The sequence below is a fragment of the Cucurbita pepo genome, chromosome 19 (assembly GCF_057944985.1).
Source record: "Cucurbita pepo subsp. pepo isolate OVF chromosome 19, ASM5794498v1, whole genome shotgun sequence".
NCBI classification, from domain to species: Eukaryota; Viridiplantae; Streptophyta; class Magnoliopsida; order Cucurbitales; family Cucurbitaceae; genus Cucurbita; species Cucurbita pepo.
The window spans coordinates 2,128,331-2,156,284 of NC_141816.1; the positions used below are offsets into that span (position 1 = coordinate 2,128,331).

At 38.9% G+C, this 27,954-nt stretch overlaps 3 protein-coding genes and 1 non-coding gene across 6 annotated transcripts; 1 reads left to right on the forward strand and 3 right to left on the reverse strand.

Moving 5' to 3' along the window:
- Window positions 1-3,702: 3,702 nt before the first annotated feature.
- LOC111781193 (pentatricopeptide repeat-containing protein At1g56690, mitochondrial) lies at window positions 3,703-12,666 on the reverse strand. Of its 3 annotated transcripts, none has more exons than XR_015414290.1 (2): window positions 4,126-4,253; window positions 3,703-3,980 (listed from the first exon to the last, which is right to left on the reverse strand). XR_015414290.1 is itself a non-coding variant. In XM_087119870.1 (2 exons), the coding sequence occupies exon 1, from the start codon at window positions 12,433-12,435 to the stop codon at window positions 10,309-10,311; it is 2,127 nt and encodes a 708-aa protein (XP_086975996.1). In that variant the 5' UTR covers window positions 12,436-12,666; the 3' UTR covers window positions 3,703-3,980; window positions 10,071-10,308. The 3 variants fall into 3 exon arrangements, 2 of the variants coding, with proteins under 2 accessions (XP_086975996.1, XP_086975997.1); XM_087119870.1 differs by lacking the exon at window positions 4,126-4,253 and adding an exon at window positions 10,071-12,666; XM_087119871.1 differs by lacking the exons at window positions 3,703-3,980; window positions 4,126-4,253 and adding exons at window positions 8,965-9,028; window positions 10,071-12,666.
- Window positions 12,667-13,904: 1,238 nt separating this feature from the next.
- Window positions 13,905-14,044, forward strand: LOC147786596 (small nucleolar RNA Z247). The gene has a single exon (XR_015414596.1). It is a non-coding gene; the product is annotated as a small nucleolar RNA Z247 (small nucleolar RNA).
- Window positions 14,045-20,060: 6,016 nt separating this feature from the next.
- PSRP5 (plastid-specific 50S ribosomal protein 5) lies at window positions 20,061-21,757 on the reverse strand. Its single transcript, XM_023662405.2, has 2 exons — window positions 21,601-21,757; window positions 20,061-20,542 (listed from the first exon to the last, which is right to left on the reverse strand). The coding sequence occupies exons 1-2, from the start codon at window positions 21,698-21,700 to the stop codon at window positions 20,199-20,201; spliced, it is 444 nt and encodes a 147-aa protein (XP_023518173.2). The 5' UTR covers window positions 21,701-21,757; the 3' UTR covers window positions 20,061-20,198.
- Window positions 21,758-23,883: 2,126 nt separating this feature from the next.
- Window positions 23,884-27,829, reverse strand: LOC111781717 (ER membrane protein complex subunit 8/9 homolog). Its single transcript, XM_023662404.2, has 5 exons — window positions 27,463-27,829; window positions 27,151-27,297; window positions 27,018-27,077; window positions 24,184-24,350; window positions 23,884-24,087 (listed from the first exon to the last, which is right to left on the reverse strand). The coding sequence occupies exons 1-5, from the start codon at window positions 27,667-27,669 to the stop codon at window positions 24,057-24,059; spliced, it is 612 nt and encodes a 203-aa protein (XP_023518172.2). The 5' UTR covers window positions 27,670-27,829; the 3' UTR covers window positions 23,884-24,056.
- Window positions 27,830-27,954: the final 125 nt, after the last annotated feature.

Consider the following 27,954-nt stretch of genomic DNA (forward strand, 5'->3'; position numbering starts at 1 on the left):
GCTCCTATTTTTTACTCCAATCCCAACACATATTTTCATCAAATATTACATCTCTTTTAACTGAAATCTTTTCGTTAGGAGGGTTTTATAATTTATATGTTTTTGATGGAGTACAATAGCCAATGAAAATGCATTTTTCTATTAATACAATCAAAGACCCATCATAAATGACTTACCGATAGTTTCCTTCGATGTCATGCTTCATAAGGAGTTCAGTTCATAACGACCTTTGTTGGTGAGAGATTTAATAGATAAATAGATGTTGCTACACCTTTTGCCTAAAATTGGTTTGAAAGTCTCCTTGATTGTAATATACTTCTTAATATACTTCTTATCATCCCCACAATAGTTCGATTTTATTTTGTTCTGGAGTGTAAGGAGCGGTTAACTCCCTTCAGATTGAACTCTTTAGATATGAACTCACCACCTCGTGCGAAGAAAGTTAATGTGGCAGTCACTTTGGTTCTCCACCTTAGCTTTCATATTCTGGAACTTCTGAAAAGTTTCTTTAATTTATTATAGGAAGTAAACACGGCTCATGCGACTATTCCCACTCAAAGATTTAGTTTGCATTGACCCACATAAACCAGCATGAACTAGTTCTAGACCGAAGCTCTTATAGCTTTACCAACGGGGAAGGACTTCTTAGTTTGCTTGCCATGAATGCATCCTTCATATAAACTAATTGAATCAATTCTTGGTAATCCGAAAATCATATTTTAACCATGAGTATTTTCAAGCCCTTCATATTAGGATGCTCGACAATTTGAACTTTATGGTCTGATTTCTTATTTGTAATGACCCATGTGCTGTCATCAAATAGAACTAAATGTCCCCTGATCATCTTGTCCAATATTCAATAAATTTTACCTTAAATCAGACACAAATTGAACATGATCTAACAGTTTCATCTTATTATGACTGGTTTCGACTTTCACTCTCCCTTTTCCCTCAACTTGCATCTCTCTTGTATTTCCAAGTTACACCTTAACGTCCCATCAAGCTCTCGGAATAAAGATTTGGAGTCTGTCATATGGTTCGATCCGCTATCAACAAACCATAAATCACTCATTTTTAGATTAATATTTTTTTTTCTTTTTCTTCATTTTGTGCGGCAAATTTCATTTGTTGATCTTCGTACTAACCATCAACTTTTATGTACCCATACCTCCTGTAATACTAACATTGTATGACATTCCTTATATTACTTTGCTCATTGAATTGCCTCTATCTCTCCTACTTTCAAAACTCTTTTTCCAAAACCTCTCTCCCCGTTTTATAAAATCTTCTATTCAAATTAGAGTCCGAGGTTTGAATACACATTACTCGACCGTAGGCAACGTAATTCGAAGTTGGCTTGACTCACTCAGTACTGAGTGTGAATTCTACACAATCGCCAAATCTGCTGCCAAGAAAAAGCGATTGTGACACTTGTATGGGCTGCCCATACCTGTTTAGAAGCCTCCATTTGTTGTGTATCACATGCATGGTTGTATTCTACCAAAAATTTTGATATTAAAAATAAACTTTTTAAAAAATTCAAAAAATCCAAAAAAATTCTCTTTTTATTCCCGTGTTTAAGTTTCAAGATCATATATTTTTATTATTATATGAAAATTTTAGGCCGGTTTTCAATTTGAACATAGTTTAACGGGTTACATTATATATTCTTGAAAAAAGTAATTTAAAGTTAAAAAGTTTCGAGTGTGTGCATTCTATTGGAGAATCTCTTCTCTTCTCCTAAACATGGACGATCTATGCCCATGTCAATTCCTCATAAATGCAATCCACCATATTGAGATGTGACCCACGATCGAAATATGTCGAAACAAATAACTGAATCAGAGAGAACAACTTGAATAGAATAACTTTACCACTTGTGCTTCCTGAGCTTACTAAGACAAGATGTACTTTTTTTTTTTTAGACCAAACCTGCATGTGAAGATAAAACACGCTAAAAAAACTCTTATTGATTTGTGAGGATAATTTTCACTTTTGAAAGTGGCCTAATCCATTACGATAATCACAAAGCCTTAAATGAATTATTTGGCTAACTACACCAAAACCAAAATAAAAACCCCAAATTTCCGACCCATTTTCACAAACCAAAATGGGATTCATGAAGCTCTGCCTATGTCTCCTCCTCATGGTTGTCGCCGCCGCCCCTGACTCCGCCTTCTTCGGCGGATAGGCACCAGCAAAGTTGACGGAAGATGGTCGACGGCTACTTTTCCAGTATGGATATGACAGGACAAACAAGATGTATAGTAGAAGGTATTTAAGCTATGAGGCGCTTATGTTTAACAATATACCTTGCGGCCATCGCGGCAGCTCTTACTATGACTGCAGGAAGCGAAGGAGGATCAACCCTTATCGCCGTGGCTGCGCTGCCATCACCGGCTGCGCTCGATTCACCGATTGAACGATCATCCATTTGTGATATCACCTTGAATCAGTCAAATTGTTTTCTTGGGATTTTATGGTCGCCATTCCTTTTCTTTTACAAATATTGTGCTATGGATTGGAATATACCCAATTCCTTATTGTTTAAATAAAAATGTTTAAGACCTTTGGTTGTTTCTTTTAAAAACGGTTACGAAGGGTTTTCATACCCTTATAAAAAATGTTTTGTTCTTATCCCTAACTAACGTGAGATTTCACATTTCACCCCTTTCGGAGCCCAGTGTTCTTGTTAGCACACTGTCTCCTGTCCACCCCTCTTCAAAACTCAGCCTCCTCACTAGTATATTACCCCGTGTCTGGTTCTAATACCATTTGTAATGGCCCAAGTCCACAACTAGCAAATATTGTGAGATTCCACGTCGGTTGGAGAGGAGAACGAAACATCCTTTATAAATGTTTAATTAATTTATAATATACAACTTTTATTTATAATATCAACAATAATTAATTAATTATTATTATTATTTATTTATTATTTTTTTTTTTTAGAATACAATAATGCATGTGAGACACAACACATGGAAGATTCAAAAGAACTTATTGCACAAATTTGAACCAATCAATCAACAACACACTCAATTTAGATAAATATAAATAACATGAGAGAAAATAAGAATATTGGTTAAATTTGTATTATCTCTCTTGAAGTCATCAATACAAATTTTTTTACCAATATTCTTCCTTGCATTTTCTCTCTTGTTCTTCGTGTTCATCTAGATCGAATGGGTACGTTATTGTGCAATCCTAACAACTGGTATCAGAGCAACGGGCAGAGCCCGCGTCGACCTTTTAACTAATAAATGCATCCCTTCCTCCAGCCTTTCATTTTCTTAGTAACAATTTCTTGTATTAGTTTACTAAGATAAAACTTTCTTTTGAACAACGCCTCACAAAATTGCGTCGAGGTCAGTAGTGGCCCATACTTCAAGTGACCATGCTACCGCTCTAAACCCGTTAGATATGCATCAATAGAATATCAAGAATAGGAGCAAGCAAGATAAAAGAGAGGACCTAATAAAGATACCATGGCTGCACCAGAAATTGTTAGTGAATGAATGGTCAAAGAATATTCTAAGTATTAATCAAATTTTACCAAAAGACTAAAATGCCCCCCATTTAGAGATAATTAAAACTTATACAAAATTGTGCCATAAAGATACTGTCAAATATAGAAATATTCAAATAAGTTAATGCAAAATAGACATAAAAATTTAATTTTGATGAAAATTTCCGTGTGTAGTGACTAGATTGATACATTCTAAAGTTCAATAATTAAATTGTTACTTTTATGAAAGTTCGAGGACTAAAATAATTTATGACCAAATTTTTGAATCTCTCTTGAGACGACTTCAAGATTGAGAAATATTTTTACAGAAGAATACTTACGACCACGATTGGTATGAATCTAGAAGAAGTGAAATTATCACGTACGCTCGTTTTTTTATGCATTGTTTTCCTCGTCTCCATTGCAAACAAGGGATTCTCCAAAATTTGTGTCTTGTCTCACTCCAGCTAACCTGAAAGCATGAAATTTGAGACAAAAACAAATGCTTAGGCACAACCAAGAGATAAAAGTAGTACAAATATTTGAGATGAAAGTTTAAGGATTAAAAGAGGACATTCAAGAACACCATAATGAAACGAGGATGTTTATAGGCTTACACAAGTTGTTGGCACATGTAGAAATGTTCTTTCAGAGACAATACAGAACAACCAACGCATATACTGTGCTCATATCACAATGTGTCTGTCCAAGGAGGATCTCCATGGATTCAATTCTGCTTACAGTAACTGTTAGGATCGCACAACAACACACACGCTCGATCTAGATGAACACAAAGAAAAGGATAGAGAGAATTTACAAGGAGAACTCTGGCTAAAAGGATTTTGTATTGATGACTTCAGGTATGTACAACAAGAGAGAGTACAGAGAATAGAAAAGTACATTTCAAAGCTTTACTGGACGGGATATATATATGGTTCAGTCTACTAAACATAGCTTTACCAGATTTAACCATCTACTATATATAGCTATGTACCATATATAGCTTTACCGGATATAGCTTTACCATATATGGCTTTACCAAATATAGCTTTACCGGATATAGCCATTGACCAAGCTATAAATACAGGGAGCAGACTCCATAACTCAACAATTCTCCCACCTGGAGACTGATCCTACACCATACCAATTAGGGCTTTGCATAGCTTTAATTTTCCAACATCAACACATTTTGTCAACATGTCTGCTAGATTCTTTGCACCCTCTATCTTCTCCAAACACATATCGCCTTCTTCCACTAACCTGCGAGTGAAATGGTACCGTCTTCTAATGTGTTTTGTCCTTGAATGATAGACTGGGTTTTTCACCAATTGTATGGCACTCTGACTATCTGTATAAAGGATCTTCTTGCACTGCTTCCGGCCTAATTCTTCTAGATAGTCTGTCATCCATATCATCTCCTTTTCAGCTTCAGCTATGGCCACGTACTCAGCTTCAGTAGATGAAAGAGCAACGCATTTCTGAAGCTTGGACATCCAACTCACTGCTGTTCCATCTATAGTGTAGATATACCCAGATGTGCTCTTGCTGGAGTCTACATCTCCACTCAGATCAGCATCCACAAAACCTTGCAGAACTACTTTGCCATTGCCATAACAAAGCGTAGTATTGGATGTACCTCTCAGATATCTCAGAAGCCACTTCACAGCTTCCCAATGTTCCTTCCCTGGATTTGCCATGTACTTGCTAACAACTCCCACTGCATGTGTTATGTCAGGTCTAGTGCAGACCATAGCATACATCAAACTCCCAACTGCAGAAGCGTACGGAACTGATGCCATGTGCTCACGTTCCTCAACTGTCTTGGGAGATTGCCCCTTTGACAATTTAATATGATTTGCCAAGGGGGTAGTCCTGGGTTTAGCATTATTCATCTTGAATTTGGACAACACCTTCTCAATGTACTGCTCTTGGGATAGATTTAATGTGCCAGCAGATCTATCTCGAGAAATCCTCATCCCAAGGATCTGCTTCGCTGCACCTAAATCTTTCATCTCAAATACTGAAGACAAGCTTGCCTTCAGGTGGTTTATCTCCCTCATACTTGATCCAACAATTAGTATATCATCCACATACAGGAGTAGAAGCACATAAGAATCAGTGTATTTCTTGAGGTAGCAACATTGATCCTTTTCACTTCTGTGGAAACCACTCTTGCTCATGAAGGAGTCAAACTTTTTGTACCATTGTCTCGGTGCTTGTTTCAGTCCATACAAGCTCTTATTGAGCTTACACACCATGTGCTCCTTGCTTGGAGCTGCAAATCCTTCGGGTTGTTGCATATAGATCTCCTCATCTAGATCTCCATGTAAAAATGTCGTTTTTACATCCATTTGCTCAAGGTGCAAATTCTCCGATGCAACAATACTCAGTAGAATTCGGATAGTAGTTAATTTCACAACTGGAGAAAAGATCTCAGCATAATCAATGCCTTTTCTTTGTGAATATCCTTTAACTACTAACCGAGCCTTAAACCTCCTTCTGCCATCTGGTTCAACCTTGATTTTGAACACCCATTTGTTCAACAGAGCTCTCTTTCCTGTAGGCAACTCAGTCAACACCCACGTATTATTCCTTTCAAGTGAGCTCATCTCATCATCCATGGCTTGCTCCCACTTAGTTGAATCTTCCACTTGTAGGGCCTCATCAAAGGACTCTGGTTCTCCTTCGTCAGTCAGCAACAGATAATGTAATGAGGTTGAATATCTATCTAGTGCTCTGGTAGTTCTGGATGATCTTCTCAACACCTGCTCAGGTGCAACTTGCTCCACGTCTGGTTCTTCAGCAATAGGATCAGCCACGTCTGGTTCTTCAGCAATAGGATCAGGAGTTTCTTGGGCTTCTGTTGTACCATCACTGTGTGAATTTTCTTGCCACTCAAATTCAACTCCCACTTGCTTCGTAGTCTCAGAGTTTATCTTCTCTCTGTCCTTGTACATGACATTTTCATCAAAGGTCACATCACAGTGTCTTAGGATCTTCATATTTTTCTCATCCCAAAACCTATACCCGAACATGTCAGAGCCATAGCCTATGAAGTAGCATTTCACAGCCTTAGCATCAAGCTTATCTCTCTTCTCTGGATCAACATGAACATACGCAGTACAGCCAAAGGTTCTCAAGTGAGAGTACTTGAGTTCTTTTCCTGTCCATACTTCTTCGGGCAATTTGAACTTCAAGGGTACTGACGGCCCTCTATTAATCAAATATGCTGCTGTGTTCACAGCATCAGCCCAGAATGTCTTTGGCAATCCAGAATGAATCCTCATGCTTCTTGCTCGCTCATTCAAGGTTCTGTTCATCCTTTCTGCAATACCATTTTGTCTTGCCTTACCGGGAATTGTTCTTATTAATCTAATTCCCTCAGCTGCACAAAATGTTATAAACTCTGATTTGTTGTACTCTCTTCCATTGTCAGACCTCAAGCATTTGATCTTCAAGCCGGTCTGATTTTCAACTTCAGCTTTCCACTTCTTGAAGGTGGTAAACACATCTGACTTGTGTTTCAGAAAGTAAACCCATACCTTCCTGCTGAAGTCATCGATGAAGGTGACGTAGTACCTTGATCCACCAAGTGATGAAACTGGAGATGGTCCCCAGACGTCTGTATAGACCATTTCCAACCGCACTTTCTTCGGTTCTCTGGCAGCCTTTGTGAAACTAACTCGTTTCTGTTTGCCCATAACGCAGCTCTCACAAAGACCCATATCAACAGATTTTAAGCCTTCTAAAGCTCCTTTCGCAGTCAGCATCTTCATTCCTTTGACGCTCATATGTCCAAGTCTATTGTGCCATAGACTTGAATTGGAAGCACTCTCAGCAGCAGCAGTCATGTTTATACACTCTGCAGTAGTGTATAAGGTTCCGGATTTTGTACCACGCGCAACAACCATGGCGCCCTTCACAATCTTCCAGGAACTCTTTCCAAACTCTGCTGCATAGCCTGTGCTATCCAACTGACCAATAGAGATCAGGTTCTTCTTGAGACCAGGAATGTATCTGACATCTTGTAATGTCCATTGATTTCCTGCGGGAGTTTGTATGGAGACATCTCCCTTTCCTTCAATCTCCAAGGTTTTATTGTCGGCAAGATACACCTTCCCGAAATTTCCTGATTTGAAATTTCGAAACAATTCCTTACTTGGAGACGAATGGAACGATGCACCTGAATCCAAAATCCAGGATTCAGCTGGGCAATCCACACTAAGGATTAAAACGTCCTCAGCATCTTCTGTTGTGTATATAGAATCATCATCATCTTCAGATTTATGATTCTGCTTCTTCTTTAGCTTTGTACAATCTGTCCGAAAGTGTCCTTTTCCCCCACAGCTCCAACACGTTACGTTGGGTTTGTTTGGAGATTTTCCCCGGTTCTTTGATTTTGAACGCCCATGTTTGTTTGAGCTCTTTGATTTGCTTCTTCCCCTTCGATCAACACTGAGAGCATTGCCTGATGAATCTCCAGTTTCCCGTTTGCGAATACTTTCGCTGAGAACTACATCTCGAATTTCATCAAACTTCAGTTTATCAGATCCTCGGGAACTGCTGATTGCGGCAACAACAGTATCCCATGACTCGGGTAAGGATGACATCAAAATCAACGCTTTAATTTCATCTTCGAAATTAATTTCCACCGAACCCAGTTGACTTATGATCATATTGAATTCATTTATATGATCCGCAACACGTCCACCTTCAGACATCTGTAGATTGAACAATCTACGCATCAAATACACCTTGTTCATAGCCGACGGTTTTTCATACATATTTGACAGCGCCTTCATCAGATCTGACGTTGTCTTCTCCTTGATGATGTTAAACGCCACGTTTCTGGATAGCGTCAACCGGATCATCCCTAAGGCTTGTCGATCCTTGAGCTTCCACTGTTCCGTGGTCATGGTATCCGGCTTCACCCCCAACAGAGGTTCGTGAAGATCTTTCTGGTACATATAATCTTCAATCTGCATCTTCCAGAAACCAAAATCGGATCCATCGAACTTCTCAATTCCAATCTTTGAACTTTCCATCTTCACAGATCGTGGTGAATTTTGCCTTGCTCTGATATCAGTTGTTAGGATCGCACAACAACGCACACGCTCGGAACTCTGGCTAAAAGGATTTTGTATTGATGACTTCAGGTATGTACAACAAGAGAGACTACAGAGAATAGAAAAGTACATTTCAAAGCTTTACTAGACGGGATATATATATATGGTTCAGTCTACTAAATATAGCTTTACCAGATTTAACCATCTACTATATATAGCTATGTACCATATATAGCTTTACCGGATATAGGTTTACCATATATGGCTTTACCAAATATAGCTTTACCGGATATAGCTTTACCATATATGGCTTTACCAAATATAGCTTTACCGGATATAGCCATTGACCAAGCTATAAATACAGGGAGCAGACTCCATAACTCATAACTCAACAGTAACGACCACCTACAAAAATGGACTCGGAACGTCTTCTGGCCGAAATCGAAGCTGAGGACTGAAAAACAAGAAGGCAAGAAACAGGGCCAAAAGAAGAAAACGTCACGTACTGGATCGAGCAGAAGAATAAAGAAAGTATTTGAAGGTTTCATTCAGATGGGCAAACACCATTTAACTACAATTTGCTTCAGATCATTTAGTATGAATGTGGAGAAGAATTGAAATAAAATGGTTTCAATGTAATAGCTTTGCGTTTTGGAAGACGTCTAGTACCCCAATCCACAAGTATCTCATATCAATGGGGGATTTTATATTAGTCAGGTTGTAACTAAGCCTGTTGATAGATATAAAGAGGGATGTTAGTTCCCCTTAAACTAGAATTTCTCCGTAAAGTCTCAGTCTTAAATTGTATTGTTGGCTTGATGACTAGTCGCAACAAACGTTTGACATTCTACAGTAGAAGCTGTTCGTTTATAATTGCTGCACCCTATAAAATATTAATATCACTGAAAAATATTAATATCACTGAAAGGGAGCATGTGAGATCGCTCATTGGTTGGGGAGGAGAACAAAGCATCCTTTATAAGGATGTGGAAACCTCTCCCTAGTAGACGTGTTTTAAAAAAACCTTGAGGAAAAGCCTGAAAGGGAAAACCTAGAAAGGATAATATCTGTTAGCGGTGGGTTTGGACTGTTACAAATGGTATCAGAGCCAGACACCGGGTGATGTGCCAGCGAGGAGACTGAGCCTCGAAGGGGGTGGACACGAGATGGTGTGCCAGCAAGGACGTTGGGCTCCGAAGGGGGTGGATTGGGGGGTCTCACATCAATTGGAAAAGGAAACGAGCGTCAGCGAGGACGCTGGGCCCCGAAGGAGAGAGGATTGTGAGATCCCGAAAAGGGGTGGATTGTGAGATCGCATATTGATTGGGGAGGAAAACGAAGCAACCTTTTATAAGGGGTGGAAACCTCTCCCTAGTAGACGTGTTTTAAAATTTTTTTGAGAAAAAACCCGAAAGGAAAAGCCTAAAGAGACAATATCTACTATCAGAACAGTTATTCCAACTTTTATAACAATGAAGTAGTTCAAGTTTACTCACTTGGATGATGAATCAGACAACTTGTTCCAAAATGTTTGTTGATTTCCATTTCTCCCCAGCAGAATTGATTGTTGTTCCCGAATCAACAAGATATAGGGTGTACGAGGTTGGCCGTTAGTCATTTACTGAACTTGAATCACTAAGGTTGGTCATTTAGTCATTTACTCGACTTCAATCTCGAACGCATGGGAAAATTTGGATGCATTAATTCAAACTCGATACAATAACACATTCGATATCACCAATAATCCCGACACGAGCACGAGCCATCCTTAAAATGATGGAACCGATTGGCATCTCTCAAGATGATCTCTCTTCCTGTAACCTTTGCAATAAGTTTAATAGCAGTGTGGCAATCCCCACAAACACGAAGATTCTTCATAACACGAATCGGCATCCCTTTAGGTAGTTTGAGAAGTCCATAAGCCACAGCCAGTTTCTCACTATGATATCCCAAGCTTTGCACTTTCTCTTCTTCATCGACATCGTGTAGCACAAAACTTCGATCCGGGTAATATCCTTCCTCTCTTAGCAATCCAGATAACCACTCTAATGTTCTCATGATCTCAGAATGCTCAGGATGTCCAGAGCTCTCACCTCCTGTAAACATGTGTACTTTCTTATCCACATCAATCCAGCTACAGCCTGGGGACTTGCTCACACTTCTATCTCTCATAGTTCTTCGCAACTCGGCAACATCGTTCCATCGACCTTGAGATGCATAAATATTTGACAACAAAATGTAAGGCCCTGCATTCTTAGGCTCAAGCTGTAGAAGCTTCTTGGCTGCAACTTCAGCCAAATCCAATCTCATGTGGGTTCTACAAGCACCTAATAAAGACCCCCAAATAATAGCATCCGCTTCCATCGGCATGTTTTCGATTAAATCCATCGCCTCATTTAGCTTACCCGCTCGACCAAGCAAATCAACCATGCATGCATAATGTTCAATTTTTTGTTCCACTTGATACTTCATTTCCATGGAGTTGAAAATTTCTAAGCCCTTTTTCACATTGCCAGTGTAACTACATGCTGAAAGAACTCCTATAAATGTGATATCGTCGGGCACGACACGTGAAAAATGCATATCATGGAAAACTTGTAATGCTTCCTCCCCTAGACCATGTTGGGCATATCCTGTAATAATAGAGTTCCACATGACAACATCCTTAGTTGCAAACTTATCAAATATTTGTTTTGCCTTCACCAGATTGCCACACTTTACATACATCGTGAGAAGTACAGAGGCGACATAGACGTCGAGGTCAAACTGGGATCTCACCAGCTGTGCGTGTATCTCTCGACCATGATCGAGAGTGGCTAAGCTAGCACAAACTGAAAGAACACTGATCAAAGAAGGAAAGTTTGGCCTTATTCCTTCTCTTTGCATCATACAAAACAACTGTAGTGCTTCTAACTCAAGGCCTTTCCTTTCATACACTTTAATCATAGCACTCCATGTTCCATCATTCTTTTCTCTCATTTGATCAAACACTTGTCTTGCTTTTGGAACTTCCCCATTCTGGCCAAAACCAAGAATCATTGCATTACAAGCAACAAGAGACTTAATTGGCATTGAATTAAAAAGCTCTGAAGCCTCATCAAGCCGCCCACAATTGGTGTAGCCCATCAGCATAGCTGTCCATGACACTTCATTTCTCTCAGGCATAACTTCAAACAGCTTTCTAGCAATATCCACTTGCTGGTTCTGCACATATCCAGTGATCATCATAGTCCAAGACACAACATTCCTACGAGGCATCTCATCGAAAAGCCTACGAGCTTCAGCTAAACGTCCTGCTTGGCAATACCCTCCAATCATACTAGTTCTAGCCACCACATCCTTCTCCGGCATCATATCAAAAAGCCTACAAGCCTCATCAATCCGACCTTCTTGAATAAGCCCCTCCAACATCACCGTCCAAGACACTACATTCCTTTCAGGCATTTGCCAAAAAAGTGCCTCTGCCTCAGAAATCATACCCTCCTTCGCATACCCCCTAACCATTGAAGTCCAAGAAACAACATTCCTCTCAGGCATTTTATCAAACACTTTCCGAGCTTCATTGATCATCCCATTCTTAATATACCCAGAAATCAAGCCGTTCCAAGATACAGTATTTCTCTCAGACATTTTATCAAACATGTTCTGGGCTTCCTGAGGCCGATTGTTGTGAAAGTACCCAGCAACAATGGAGTTCCATGACACAATGCTTTTGTCACGCATTCCATCGAACACAGCCCGAGCTTTCTCGATTTGACCCAGTCGAGAATACCGAGCAATAAGAGAATTGGATGAAATTCCAACCATTGAACAGTAGAAACGATTCAGCACTAGACGAAAAAACATTAATCCAGAGGACATCGAATACCCAGATGGAAGAAATCAAGAAATCAAAATTTGAATAACAAGCTAAAGAAACAAACAGTTAAATGATACTAAAGGTAGACGCAAAACAGGGAAGAACTTGACATGCCGTTGATAGCAATCAAACATAGCAGCCACCACAAAAGCGCTTCAAAACGAAACAGTATAATAATCCGCCAAAAGAAAAAGAAAAAAAAAAAAAAAAAAAAAAAAAAAAAAAACTTGTAAGGATCACACGATAGGTTTACTCTGTGTACTCAACAAATAGGTTTAAATTCCTTCGTCAAAACTTAATGGAGCCTTCAACTGCAAATTTAATCCTTTTTAACGAGTTCATGGCACATTCTACAATTTTCTGGCTAAGAGTTAGAATTTCATTTTTATTTTCGATCAAATGGTATAAATAGTTTCTATAATAGAGATTATTTATAAAAATTTGATCGAGTAACTAATTCTAATATTTAAAACTATAAAAACTAAACTAGAATTTTATGGGACGGATTATTATTATTATTATTATTATTTTTTAAGTGAACATATAACTCTTAGATTATAAATTCATATTCATTTTCCCAGTTTAATTTAGATCTTGTAATCGCTATTCTCTTAGGCTTATAAATAGAGTCAGAGAGAACATCTATATGGATAATCGAATTATTAAGAATGAACGTTTAATTCACGCAAAGAATGTTAGTGTTAAACCTAAAATAGATCATAACTGTATATACTAAAATAGTCTAAGATTTACTAGTTTATGATTTGAAGGGTTTGTTACCAAATCTATGATTTTATGGTTTGTTACCAAATCATAGATTTGGAATGTAATCTTCATTATACGCATCTATAAATACATGAGGTCGTGACCCATATAGGTCATCGTGCCATTCAATCTAACATGGTATCAGAGCCAAGGTTTATTTTTTAAACTCCTCGCCATGTCTTCTTCCTCCTCTCCATCCACCATCTCCAACACCGTCTCAACTACCATGGCGACTTTTGGCCTTAAACAATATCCAATCCCTCTACACCATGTTGTCACAATTCGTCTAACCAAAAACAACTTCATCATATGGCGTGCCCAGCTCCTCCCCTACCTACGGAGTACGAAGCTTATGGGCTACCTCGATGGCACCAATGTTGCACCTGCCAAGCTGATCCCTTCCTCAACTGCTGCTGGTGCTGAGCTGGTCTCTAATCCGGCCTATAATCAGTGGTATGATCAGGATCAACAAGTCCTTAGCGGCCTTCTCTCCTCCATGTCTGAGGAGATTCTTCATGATGTGGTTGCCGCTACTACGTCCAAGGAGGCGTGGGATACCCTGCAGCGGATGTTTTCATCGTCAACTCGTGCTCGCACTACTCAGATTCGTGTTGAGCTTGCCACGTCCAAGAAACGAGATCAATCTGCTGCAAATTATTTTTGCAAGATCAAAGGGCTAGCCACCGAGCTGGCCGCCGCCGGCTCTGCCTTGCAGGATGATGATGTGATCGCGTATCTTCTCGCTGGTCTTGGCCCTGACTATGATCCCTTCGTCACCTCAATGACTACCAAGAGTGAAGCCCTCACCCTTGATGATGTGTTTGCACATCTAATGACGTATGAAGCTCGCCAACTACAACACCAGGCTGAACTTCAGTTAAATCTTGGATCTTCTGCCAATTATGCTAGTCGTGGTGGTCAGCAGAAGAATCGTGGGCGTAGGGATCGCGGTCGTGGTCGTTCTCAAGGTTATGCACCCTCTCGTCCTGCTGGTGATCGTCGTGGCCCTTCTGCTCGTCCTTCCTGCCAGATCTGCGGCAAAGTGGGGCATACTGCTATCCGCTGCTGGCATAGGATGGATGAGTCCTATCAAGATGAACCTTCTTCTGCTCCTCCTACGGCACTGGCGGCTACTTCCTCTTACAAGATTGACCCAAATTGGTACAGCGACACAGGCGCTACGGACCATATCACCAGTGACCTGGATCGTCTCGCTGTGCGTGAACGTTATCATGGAGGTGAACAAGTTCAAGTCGGCAATGGAGCAGGTTTGCGTGTTTTGCATACTGGTCATTCTCTAATTAATACTGCTACTCGTCCTCTTGCGTTGCGTAATATTTTGCATGTGCCTGAAATTTCCAAACATCTTCTTTCTGTTCATAAATTTTCTCGTGATAATGACGTATTTTTTGAATTCCATCCTTGGCATTTTTCTATAAAGGATCGACAGTCGAGGAAAAGTCTCCTAAATGGGAGGTGTGAATCTGGTCTTTATCCTATTAAGCCATCCGATGTCGATAATCTCAAGCACGCCTTGGTGAGCAGATCTACTACTCACGCCCAATGGCATGCTCGTCTTGGACATCCTTCATCTCAAGTAATAAAATCCATTTTGCGTCTAAATAATATTTCGTGTGCTAGTGAGTCATCTTTGTCAGTTTGTAATGCGTGTCAGTTAGCAAAGAGTCATCGATTACCATATACTAGTTTTTCCCATAGGTCTTCGTCACCTTTGGAACTTATTTTTTCGGATGTTTGGGGCCCTGCACCTCCATCTGTTGGGGGTTTTAAATATTATATTAGTTTCATTGATGATTTCAGTAAATTTTCGTGGATCTATTTGATGCATGATCGTACAGAAGCTCCTCGTATATTTTTGCAATTCCAAGCTCATGTTGAGCGCCTCCTAGATACTAAAATCAAGTGGGTTCAATCTGATTGGGGTGGGGAATATCAGAAAATTCATAACACATTTTTTCGTTCCCTTGGAATTGGTCATCGTGTTTCGTGCCCTCACACACATCAACAAAATGGGTCTGCTGAACGCAAGCATCGTCATATTGTTGAAACTGGCCTAGCCCTTCTAGCTCATGCTCATGTACCTATTAAATTTTGGGACGACGCGTTTCTTACAGCCACATATCTCATCAATCGTCTTCCTACTCGTGTCATCGATAAAAAATGCCCCTTAGAGCTTCTTTTTCATACCCCACCAAATTACTCCTTATTAAAAATTTTTGGGTGTGCCTGTTGGCCTCATCTTCGTCCTTATAACAAACAAAAGCTCTCTTTTCGATCAAAGGAATGTGTCTTTCTAGGCTACAGTTCTTCACATAAAGGGTATAAGTGTCTTGACACCGATTCTGGTCGTGTCTATATGTCTAGAGATGTCATATTTGATGAAAATGTTTTTCCATTCAAGAGAGCCTCACCTAATTCTTCCCCAATCATGCAGTCGACGCATAATGCCCCTGATTTGTGCACCTTGCATTTGGGTAATAGCAGTACTAATTTGGAGAATGATCACATGCATATGTCTGGGCCTACTAACTCTTTGGATGCAGAAAATTTGGTGTCTACATCAGCTTCGGAATTGCCGCAACAATCCTCCGCGTCGCTGCCATTCGAATCGGCGTTGGTTGTTCCGCCAATGATTGAGGCATCGGCTTCTCCGCCAGCAGATGATATTGCGCAATGCCCGGTCGAATCCTCGGCCGTTGGTCAACCAACTGCTGTAGCATCGGTTGCTCCCCTCGCAACGGCTGATACGGCCGTCCCCTCAAATGTGGATCCTGCACCTACTACTCATCCGTATGGTACTCGATTGAAGCACAATATCAAAAAACCCAAGGTGCGTACAGATGGAACAGTAACATATCTTGTAGCTCGGTCTTCTGCCTCTGAACCTACTTCACATATTACTGCTATGGAGCATCCCCTCTGGCGTCAGGCAATGAATGATGAATTTCAGGCACTTCAAAAAAATAAGACATGGCACTTAGTTCCTCCTCGTGCTGGTCTTAACGTTATTGATTGCAAATGGGTTTTCAAACTCAAACAAAAGCCAGATGGCTCTATTGATCGCTACAAAGCACGCCTGGTTGCTAAAGGTTTTAAACAGCAGTATGGCGTCGATTATGATGATACCTTTAGTCCAGTTGTTAAGCCCACTACCATTCGGCTCTTATTATCTCTTGCTATTTCTCGTGGTTGGGCTATTCGGCAGATTGATATTCAAAATGCTTTTCTTCATGGCCTTCTTAATGAAGATGTTTATATGAAGCAGCCCCCTGGATTTGTGGATTCTCAACACCCTGGTTATCTCTGCAAGCTGGATAAGTCGCTTTATGGCCTTAAACAAGCTCCGCGTGCCTGGTTTTCTCGCCTTAGCTCCAAACTATTACAGCTGGATTTTACACCTTCAAAGGCTGATGTCTCTCTTTTTATTTTTAACAAAACGGGCATTCAGATGTATATTCTCATCTACGTTGATGATATTATTATCATCAGCTCATCTTCTACGGCTACTGAGAAACTTCTTACACAGCTTCAGGATGATTTTGCCGTCAAGGATCTTGGTATTTTGAGTTATTTTCTTGGGATTGAGGTCCGCCATACTTCTAGTGGACTTATTCTGACACAACATAAATACATTCGAGATTTATTAGCCAGAACCAATATGCTCACCTCCAAAGGTGTGCCCACACCTATGCTTCCCAGTGAGAAGTTGTTATTGAATGGTGGTGAAAAGCTCTCACCTGAGGATACTACTCGCTATCGAAGTGTCGTTGGTGCTCTCCAATATTTGTCTCTGACACGTCCTGATATATCCTTCTGTGTCAACAGAGTGTGTCAGTTCATGTCCTCTCCGACTTCTATACATTGGGCGGCAGTCAAACGAATTCTCCGTTATCTACATGACACTATTGATATGGGTTTGTGTCTTACAAAGTCCAGCACTGATTTGTTGAGTGCCTTTTCAGATGCTGATTGGGCTGGGAATCCTGATGATCGTCGAAGCACTGGAGGCTATGTGATCTTCTTTGGTGGCAATCTTATCTCTTGGAGTTCGAGGAAACAATCGACAGTTTCTCGTTCTAGTACGGAAGCCGAATATAAGGCGGTTGCTGATGCCACTGCCGAATTAATTTGGATCCAAGTTCTCTTGCGTGAGCTCGGGATCTCGCAAGCGCGAGCGCCTAGCCTATGGTGTGACAACATTGGTGCCACCTACCTATCCGCCAATCCAATCTTTCATCGACGGACGAAGCATGTTGAGGTTGATTATCACTTCGTTCGTGAACGAGTATCGACTCGTCAGCTTGATGTTCGACTCATATCTTCCAAGGATCAGCTCGCCGATATCATGACAAAGCCACTGCCAGCTCCTTCTTTTAGCTATTTTAGGCGCAATCTGAACTTAGTAGTACATCGTCCAGATTGAGGGGGGGTGTTAAACCTAAAATAGATCATAACTGTATATACTAAAATAGTCTAAGATTTACTAGTTTATGATTTGAAGGGTTTGTTACCAAATCTATGATTTTATGGTTTGTTACCAAATCATAGATTTGGAATGTAATCTTCATTATACGCATCTATAAATACATGAGGTCGTGACCCATATAGGTCATCGTGCCATTCAATCTAACAGTTAGAATCGATTTTGATTTTATATAGAATTAAATAAAATTAAACGTTAAACAAACTTGCATTGAAGTAATATCGAAAATATTCTTACGGATCTTTAATCTATTTGCTCCAACTCGTCTTATGGTTGAATCTTTTTTATAAAGTCTTTATGACTATGACTCAAAACATAAAGTCAACGCGGTGGCACAGTCATCCATATAGGGGTGCTTGTCTTTACCTAGAATGTAAGAATAGCACGTGACTTGAGTATTTGAAGAAATAGTTAGTAGGTGACTTCATTGTTGGAGTTAGAGAATGCAAACACATGCAACATGGGAGACTTGTCCTTTTATCATAGCATATTATGACCTTAAGCAACTTTCTCATCAGAGCAAGGTTGGATGTGTAGGACTTCTCTACACAAGACCCACGCATGCGAGCATGGGTCCATCATCAGGCGGGCTCGTGCATCCCTTTGGCTTGGACTTGTTGGATCAACACTCGCTAACGAGCTCATTGCTGAACACCACAGAGGGAAAGGGTCATCAATACATTATGGTAAACATAATGCCATAAATCATAAAAAGACCTCAAAATCACTCATAACTACCACATTGAAACTTCCCCCGAGAGATCTATGGGGTTCTATGTTCAGTGAACAACTCAATCTTGACTCATGTTCGAGGCTTCATGTGTTCCCTACGATACAATCTACATACCTATGTCTAGGGCTTCATGCATTCCCTGCGACATAGTATAAGTACCTACGCCCAGGGCTTCATGCGTTCCCTGGGATGTAGTCTGTGTCATAGGACCATGTTGCACTACACATTGAGAGGTCTTTAGGATATCTCAGATTCTAATTCTAAGAGTTTTTTTTGTTAAGTCTTGAGGCACAATTAAGGAAAACTTCTTAGCAAGTACATCCTAATCCATATGAGTCATAAACATTTATTCGCATGCATAAATCTTTCATAAGCATCTTGTCCCTTGGTATTCATAAAAAAAATTTGATATCTTATAAAATGTCTTGAGGGGTAGTTTTGTACTTTTCCTCTCGGTTCATATCTTAAAGTTGTTCTAATCCCCTTAAGATCTTGCATACTTGCCCTCAAAATCATAAGTGAGTCTTATATAAATTTTCGTACTATTTTGAGTGTTTTTAGGATTTTGAAAACTTCTTAGAAATCTCGTAAGGGTATTTTGGTCATTTATCACCTCAAATCTTGGTTTAAATTCTTAACATATACCAAGGCTTTGTAACTTTGTATAATCTCTTTAAACTATGACATAATTGAATGGACATCTAAAAGCTAGATTAGTATAGGACATTATCAGAGCTTTAGGTTATATATTCTATAGACTAGCCTACGAGGTAGACTCAGCACATTCCATGTTAAAGTGCAATATGAGATTTTCAAGATATCTTAAATTTCAAGATTTCAAGATATCTTAAATTTAAGAAACCATGATTTAAAAATGTAAAAATTATTTATAAATTAATTAGAAGTTCATGTTAATTTTTATGATACCTCTGCACGTAATATATTTCAATAGTGCACTATGAACTAAATGTTGCAGTAATTTAATGTTGGGTTTCTTAAAAGGACTAAAATGCCCCTATAATTATGTACCACTTACTTATTACCCAAGTGACTTCTAAATGACATGAAATTTGCTAAAGACGCTCATGTCATAATTTAAATGGATTATACAAAATTACAATGTCATTAGAATATGTTAAGGATTTAAATTAAGATTTGGCATCAAAAGTCAAAACTCTATATTTCCTCACGTGTCCATTTAATTTCCACCCAACTTTCACCTCTATTCAACGCGTGAGCCACACATCAAGACAGGCACGCCGAGCTCAAACTCTTTCTTTGATGGGGGCATTGACTCGACCTGCCTCTATTTGAAAAAGAAATGAGAAACAAAGGACTAAAATAGTCTTCTGAACCAATTTCATATGTCTAAATTCCTAAGAAATTGCATGTCTGTTCAAAACTGTCCAGAATATCTTCAAACTCAACATTAGGCATTTAAATCTACCCACAAGTTTGGTATTCATCGCTCACTGAATTCTTTCGTATATAAAAAGGAGTGTTCGATGAAAGTCTCACATCGGCTAATTTAAGGAATGACCATAGGTTTATTATCAAACAATACTACCTCCATTGGTTTGAGGCTTTTTGAAGAAGTCCAAAGCAAACCCATGAGAGCTTATGCTCAAATTGGACAATATCATACCACTGTGGAGAGTTTGTTCATCTAACAACAAGAACGTTTTCATTAAAGTATAAACAAATTAGAAGCAATGAGAAGTGGGTAAAGCTCTAAACCTGCAATAGCTGAAGGAGCTTGGTTATCAAACATTCTTCAACTTCTTCATCTTTGAAGGAGGCCATCGTCCCTTCTTCCTCAAATGGCGCTTCTGAACAAGCCGCTTCCTCCGAAGCCTTATCTTCTTTGCTAGCTTCATCCTTGCCTTCTGCTCCTCCCTCTCTTGCAGCTTTGATTCTAATGGAAGTTTGTCAACTGGAACTGCAGGGGGCTGTGGTTCACTACTGTCTGTTTCTACCGTAGCATCAATCTCAGACGCAGCTTTCACAATCAATGACGATCTATTTTCAACAAAAGAGGGGTTTCCAAGTCCAACTCCATTGAAATGCTTTGGCTGAAACACATTAGGCTTCATGAGCAACATAGAACCTGAAATTTAAACAACAAAGTAGAGGAAATTGAGTCAAGATAGATTATAAAAAAGGAGGGGAACAGTCATTCAAATTAAAGCCAAAGATTGAGGTGATATCTAATTTTTTCTTTTGGTATATGATATAGCTTTAAAGTTCAAAGAAGAATCAGAAACATAATCGATAATGGAGAGACCTTTGTAGTATTATAAAAATCACAACTCTCTCTATAATGGTATGATATTGTCCACTTTAAACATAAAGTTCCATGGTTTCGCTTTGGACTTTTCCAAAATGCCAAGAGCCTCCTCTGAGGCCTATAGAGCCCTCGAAGAGTCTCCCCTTAATTGAGACTCAACTCCTTTCTCTGGAGTCCTCGAACAAAGTACACCCTTTGTTCGACAGTTGAGTCACTTTGACTACACTTTTGAGGGTCTCAACTTCTTTGTTCAACTTCTTTGTTCAACATTTGAGGATTCTATTGACATGGTTAAGTTAAGAAAATGATCCTGATACCATGTTAAAAATCACTACTCTCCACAATTGTATGATATTGTCCACTTTGAGCGTAAACTCTCGTGGATTTGCTTAGGGGCTTCTTCAAAAAGTGTCATACCAATGGAGATGTATTCTCTACTTATAAATCCATGATCATTCCCTTAATTAGCCGAGGTGGGACTCATTTCGAACAATCCTCAACTGTAATCACATAAAATTGAGGGCGATGAACAAGAAGCAGAGCATTCAGAATTTAAAACACAAGTTACAGAAAATAAAAACACATTCAGGAAATAGAAATTCAGTGCACATCAACTAAAAAGCGTAAAATCAAAAGCCTCTAACACACAGATACTAACTGCTTGACAAAATGCCTGACAAACAAATGACTACAAACAATTCCTTCAAGTACATAAAACAATTCTTCGTGTTCGTGAATACGAAACTCGCCATTTGCATTAACACGCAGCAAAAAAATGAAGTATAAAGAGAAATGAAGAAACAGAATTAGACAAATGCATTCGTTCGATCGTATCGCGGGAAGGGAAATCCGGGAGGGGAAGAGAAAGATACGCATACTTTGGGCGGCGGAGGTCATCGGGAAACATGACGGCGACGGCGGAAATAGAGATGAATGGAAAGAGGTGGAGACGGGATTGGAGCAGAGAAGAAAAGCCATGGTGTTTTCTCCGGTAGCCCCTCGCACACTTTGGATAAGCTCTATTTTGGTCTATTTATCAAATTTTGCCTTTTCTCTTTCCAAAATGTCATTTTTACCCTTCTCAATTAAGATGAATGATGCAAGATTATTGTAACTAATAGACTTCTACCACTTCTTTTTGGAAAGCTTACTCCAACCATAAAAATCCAACTTCAATCCAAATCGAACTCGAGACCTACAATAAAGAAGAAAATTCGGGTTGACCTAAACTCCATGACCCGATTAGTGAACACCTTGTCACACGTTTCGTACGTTCTTGTCGTTGCTTGAAAAATGTTGATCAGTAAGTAAATCTCGAATGTGGTTAGACATGTGTGCACACATAATACACTATAGGACCTGAATCCGGATTGTATAAACATGTCATTTCTTTTCTATACACCCAAGACTAACTTGAACTAATCTGAGTTGGTTTTGACCACAATCTGTGGGGAGGAATGACAACGTGTAGATTTTCTGAAAATTTGAACACATCACTCAATGTTTGCCAAGTCTCGGGTGATGCTGTGTTTTAGTTGACAACTAATGTAATACCCGAAGTAAGGTTAAAGTAACTCAAATAAGATTAAGTTGTCCATGTAAGCTCAAGGAACTAAAGCATTCAAGCAACGACAATGGGCTTAAGCAAGTCATTTCAATATATAATTATGGGGATTTAAGGCCCTTGGAGAAGGATGGGAAAGGAAAAAGTAAGCATTAAGGGCAAAAACGACATTTTTAAATTTTTAAGAAACTTCTCAAATAGAAAAAATTTTAAGGTGTTCAAGAAAAGAAAAATTACTAACGAGATAAATAATTTTTTATTTTTTATTTTTTAGTTTGGATTTTTCAAAAAAAATAATAATAATATATTCCAAAAATAACAAATTACCAAAATACCCTTTTAACTTTTGACTGTTTTATCAATTCTTTCTTCATTTGCTTCATTATTGGAAATGGATTTAGTCATTTTTTTAATGACGAAAATGTCACATACAAAAAATTAGATTGGAGACGATGAAAATCCTACATAAAATCCACACCACAGTATCTTCATTTTCAACCGTTGGATCTTCACCAAGTTGAGTATGTTCTAGAGTAAGACATTCCTCGTCATATCCAATGACCAGAATTCAAAATGGAGGTTGGTTGTTAGCTGATAGGTGAGAACATTTCCAATCGAAGTTCTAGAAAACTCAAATTCCAAATCACTACAATTTTGGAGGATTAACGTGAATATAAGCTCCCTCTATAAATAGTCGGGGCTTTCATTTGGAGTAAGAATCGAGCTAAGTCAAGCCTTTAATCCCAAGTTATAGCCTCTAAGATTTTGGATTTCCTACTCTCATATTTCTTTCAATTATAGTCTTTCATATAGTCTCTTAACGAAGCTGCGAGTCTACCCTTCTTGCAACTTTAACCTAACATCTGAGCTTCATATTAAAATGACTAGTTAGTGATGAAATAGGATAACCGGTGTGGATTATAACTCCAATATCTTCTAGAAAATTTGTAGAACATGGAAGGAAGGACTCCAACATTTTTTAGAATTTCTTTTGAAGAGCTCACCATAACTTGAATACAAGTGACTAAAGCTCGTTGTGACTTCTCGACTCTCAAAATCCTTGGTCTTGGTCTTTGTTCGTATTGTTAAGGATTATTGGGAGAAGTCCCACCTTGCTTAATTTAATGAAAGATCATGAGTTTATAAGTGAGGAATACTGTCTAATAATTAGTGTGAGGCCTTTTGGGGAAGCCCAAAACTCAAAGTGGACAATATTATATCATTGTGGAAAGTCGTGTTCGTCTAACACATATCACCGCAAATCCACCAATTGACCTAGGCTGACTGATTGTCGGTGAACGTGAATGGTGGATGGTAGTTGATGCGGCGACTCGACTTGATCAACGACGTTGGAGGGAAATCGCAAAATCGTGCACCGTGGATCCTTACGCACTGAATCAACAGTGAGAGAGGACAACGGATATGATGAGCTGATAACATTTCAGGGGATTCCGTGGTTCATTACATTTATAGGTATCAACATTATTATAAGTGCCACTTTTTTCTCCTGCAATTGAACTCTGGCATTATGTTAGCATACATCCAAACAACTCCTTAAATGTCCGCCCCTAATTTAAAACACTAAAACAAACAGGACTTCAATTTCAATTTCAAGACTGAGCTTTTATTCGAATCGAAGACAAGTAATCGAAGTCTTAACAAAATAAAATTCAACCATTAACATTCTCAAACCTTGAAAAGCACAAGCCTCCAGTTTCCAACTAATCCTTTCTAGAGCAATCACGCCTTGCAACTACGGGAAAAGATCTTCTACTTGAACAGGTCTGGGTTCAACCAATCCCTGCAAATTTTCAAGGTTTAAGACGATGAAGTTTAACTGTTGCTCATTCATGATTGATGCAATATTCAAAAAGAGAAGGAACATTGTGTATCGTACTTGCTAATGTCATCGAGGTGATCGTCGAAATCCACCACGCCTTGCCATTTTTCAGATGATATGAAATCCAACAGGACAACGTTTGCTGACGGTTCCTTGATTGTTAGCTGGCTGCTTCCATCTGAACCAGCCAACTTCCAATTCTTGGAGGTTTCCCTCGTGTATAGCTGATCGGAGACGAAACAAACGAAATGGAACAAGAAACGCATTATGCAGCCATCTCCTCATGCTTAAGGTCTACTTTATTTCATGGTGAAACTAGCAATATAGACAAGGCCTATAGTTTAAAAGGGTTCCTAAGGTGACAGAGTGGCAGCAAAAGATAGCCAAGATAATGAATAAATGTTCATCAGAAATTACAGTCATTTGAAAAATGAAATAATATCCGGATAATATCTAAATACTAGAGAAGTTTCATACAACACAAGTCAGTAATTTTAGATCTCAAGTTTCACATTAGATAGAACAAATAATAATTTCTTGGGAGATATTCGGAAAAAAAAAAAAAGGGAAAGCGACTCGAACAAGAAGCAACCAGGATCGATGCTGGCAAACAAAACACTCAAAATCCCAGAATAAGTAAATTTCCACTGACAACACTTACCATCATAAGTTTAGTAACGAATTTGACTACGTTGAGATCTTTTTATCTTTTATGTTAAACAATTACCAAAGTTTGAGCTCACTTTAGATTGATCTTTCGAGTTCAACCTGGGGTCAGAAACTCAAATCACGTACTTTTGGTCAAGGATGTATGTCTTAATCATGGTGAGATTGTGCCACACATCCAGATTGATGTCATAAACTATGAACGCCGGAGGAGTTCAACTCAAAATTAATACTTTTGACCAATAAGATAACATATAATAGTTACCTCCTCTAACTAACGCATACCTTTCAAAAAAAAAAAAAAAAAAAAGGTTCAACAAGTGATCTTCCGCACTTCTGAGGCCAAATAGCAACTAATAAGGAAACATGTACGTCAGGAGAGGGCAAATTGATGGTCCAACATCCAACCTGAACCATGGTTTACGAGATAATAACCAATACAAGGACCTCCAACTAGCCAAAGTATATTATATATATATATATATATATATATATATATATATATATATATATATATATATATATATATTAAAAGGGAATGATTCAAGTGATTCAAATCTCAAATAAGTTTTTTTACTATGAGATATTTAATCTGCAAGGTAATCTAGATCTTACTTCCACTTGGGGTGCTTCCTTATCATTTTGGGGTTCTTGGATATTTTAGATTTAAAGGTCTTATTCTTCAATAAGGTTCTTACATTGAATTCCCACGAGTTGCAATTATTTGGGATGAAATCATCTTAATTCAGGGGTTTTAGCATTTTTTATCAAGGGGTTTGCTCATCCACAAGGGTTATTAGATCCAATTGGCTAGAGTTTTCATATTAAGGGGCCTCCAAACGCTCCCAATATTCTTCCAAGAATTGAAGGAGAACATCCAGGTGTTTTTAACTGCTTCACAATACAGATGGATATGTGTTTGCTTCCATTACAGCACTCTATCAATCACTGTTTGCACAATGAACTTCTTTGAGATCTTTAACTTCAAATTAAGTCAATCTTATTGATGTGTAACATTTGGATCTTTTCTCAAAAAAATAATAGAAAGATTTACAATAGAAAACCCCCATAGCTTCAAGCATCCACCTTCTGATAATTTATTTAGGGTCCAAGAAGCCCCCAAAAAACAAGAGATAAAGAAAAAGAAACCTACTCCGCTGCCTCCTCATCACAAACGTGCCTCCTATAATATAGGCCCTAAGATTCTCCTTTGATATAAAACGTTATGCATAAACTCTGGTGGCTGAGGGGCAAACTAAATAAAGGAGTGTAATGGCTCACTATTTAATTGGGCAAAAAATTTCTAATGATCAAATGATGTTTCTCCAAGAAAAGTCCTGAAATTCCAAGCAGAACATCTTATGTTCAATTCTACATCTAAAACTGGAGCAGCTCCAACATTATGGAAAATTGAAGATTGCCCTCCAATTGACTCTATCAAACTCTCACCTCCTTAAAACAAACCCCACATGCTTTATCCATTCCAATGCAGAATACGTACAAGCTAACCAAATTTTCAAACAACATTAAAAAGGGGTCAGAGAGTTCAATAAATTCAAGGGTCTAGTTACCCGCTGGAATTAAAGTTAAACAAGACAGAAAGTCAGTGAAAAGCTCCAACATACATTTCTTTATATTTCAAATAGCATAAGCTGAGATAATGATATCAAGTCTCCACCAATGGAAGGTAACTGAGAAATTGTCTAAAGACTCGAATACATTTCTCGTGACATTTTCGTGGTGTCAGATCAATTAATTGGGAAAACTATAAGAACCTCCCCCCAGTAAATGAATGAATTATCAATGATGTAAGAGAGTTATTTATACGAAACTGAACAAAGCTGTTGAGGATTGTTGGGAGGGAGTCCCACATTTGCTCATTTAGAGGATGATCATGGGTTTATAAGTAAGGAATGTCTCCATTGGTATGAGGCCTTTTGTGGAAGCCCAAAGCAAAGCTACGAGAGCTTATGCTCAAAGTGGGCAATATCATAGCATTGTGGAGGTTCATGATTCCTAACAAGCAGTTGGTCCCGAGAATAATGCGCCAATATCAGCATCAATCTCAACCAAAAATATTTAAAATTTTCATTTTCGCCATTTAACATTACTCACCTGAATCAGTTTGAAACAGACTAAAAAGAGGAAACTATGGCGGAAATTCTAAGGAAGCGCGCAAATACATTTACCAAACCATGATAAGAATTCTATAGCTACATACTCACCTCCACTACAGGGCTTCTATCCTTTCTCTTTGGCAAAGCTTCAAGTTTTCTGTGATCTAACTGCAGAGAAGCAAGAATCAAACAACAAAATATACAAATCACTGCAGTTAAAGTACAATAAGACATGTCTTACCAAAAGAAGAGCAGCATGAGGAAAGGATCGAGAAATATGATCAGCAATATTCTTCGCTACACCACCGACATCGTAATCATCAAAACGCTCGTTGGCATGAAAATACCCCACGATACTCAATCCCTGAGCCGCATAATATTCTTCAATCTGATTCCAAATCAATGATGCCACGACTTCATCAATCATAGATCTCAAACACGCAAGTGAAAAAGGCAGTAAAAACGGCAACAAACACAACAAATTCTCGCATGAGCAACTAGTTCACTCAAACCTAAACATGAAATTCCGCGCAGAAGTGTTGAAAAGGAGTACCAGAAGGAGAGAGATTTCAAGCTGAGGGAGGAGGCCGATGCTGGAATGGAAGAGGGGGACAGATTCGGCAATTTCGATGACATCATTGGAGCCGGAGATGCGACCTAGGAGGACTCCGTTGACGGCGGAGGTCCGGTGCTTTAGGGCGTGGAGAACGAGCTTTATGTAGGCATTTTGTGAAATTTCAAAGCGTAGATCGCCACCCATGAGTGAGTGAGGTGGTGAAACACCGTAGAGTACGCCGGAGGAGACGGTGAATGGGAGGAGGACGAGGCGGAGTTTGCAGCCACAGCAAAGCCGGACAGAGTAGCCGCGAAGTGGGAAGAAAGAAGCAAAATAAAAAAATTAGCAAATATATTAATCACATTAATTGATTATTAGTGGTAGAAGAATTCATATATTTCTTGTAATTTCATTTAAGTCGATCCAATTGCCTTTGTAAAAGCCCCTAGCGTTACATGGATCCAATTAGAGACCATTATGGTAAATAGA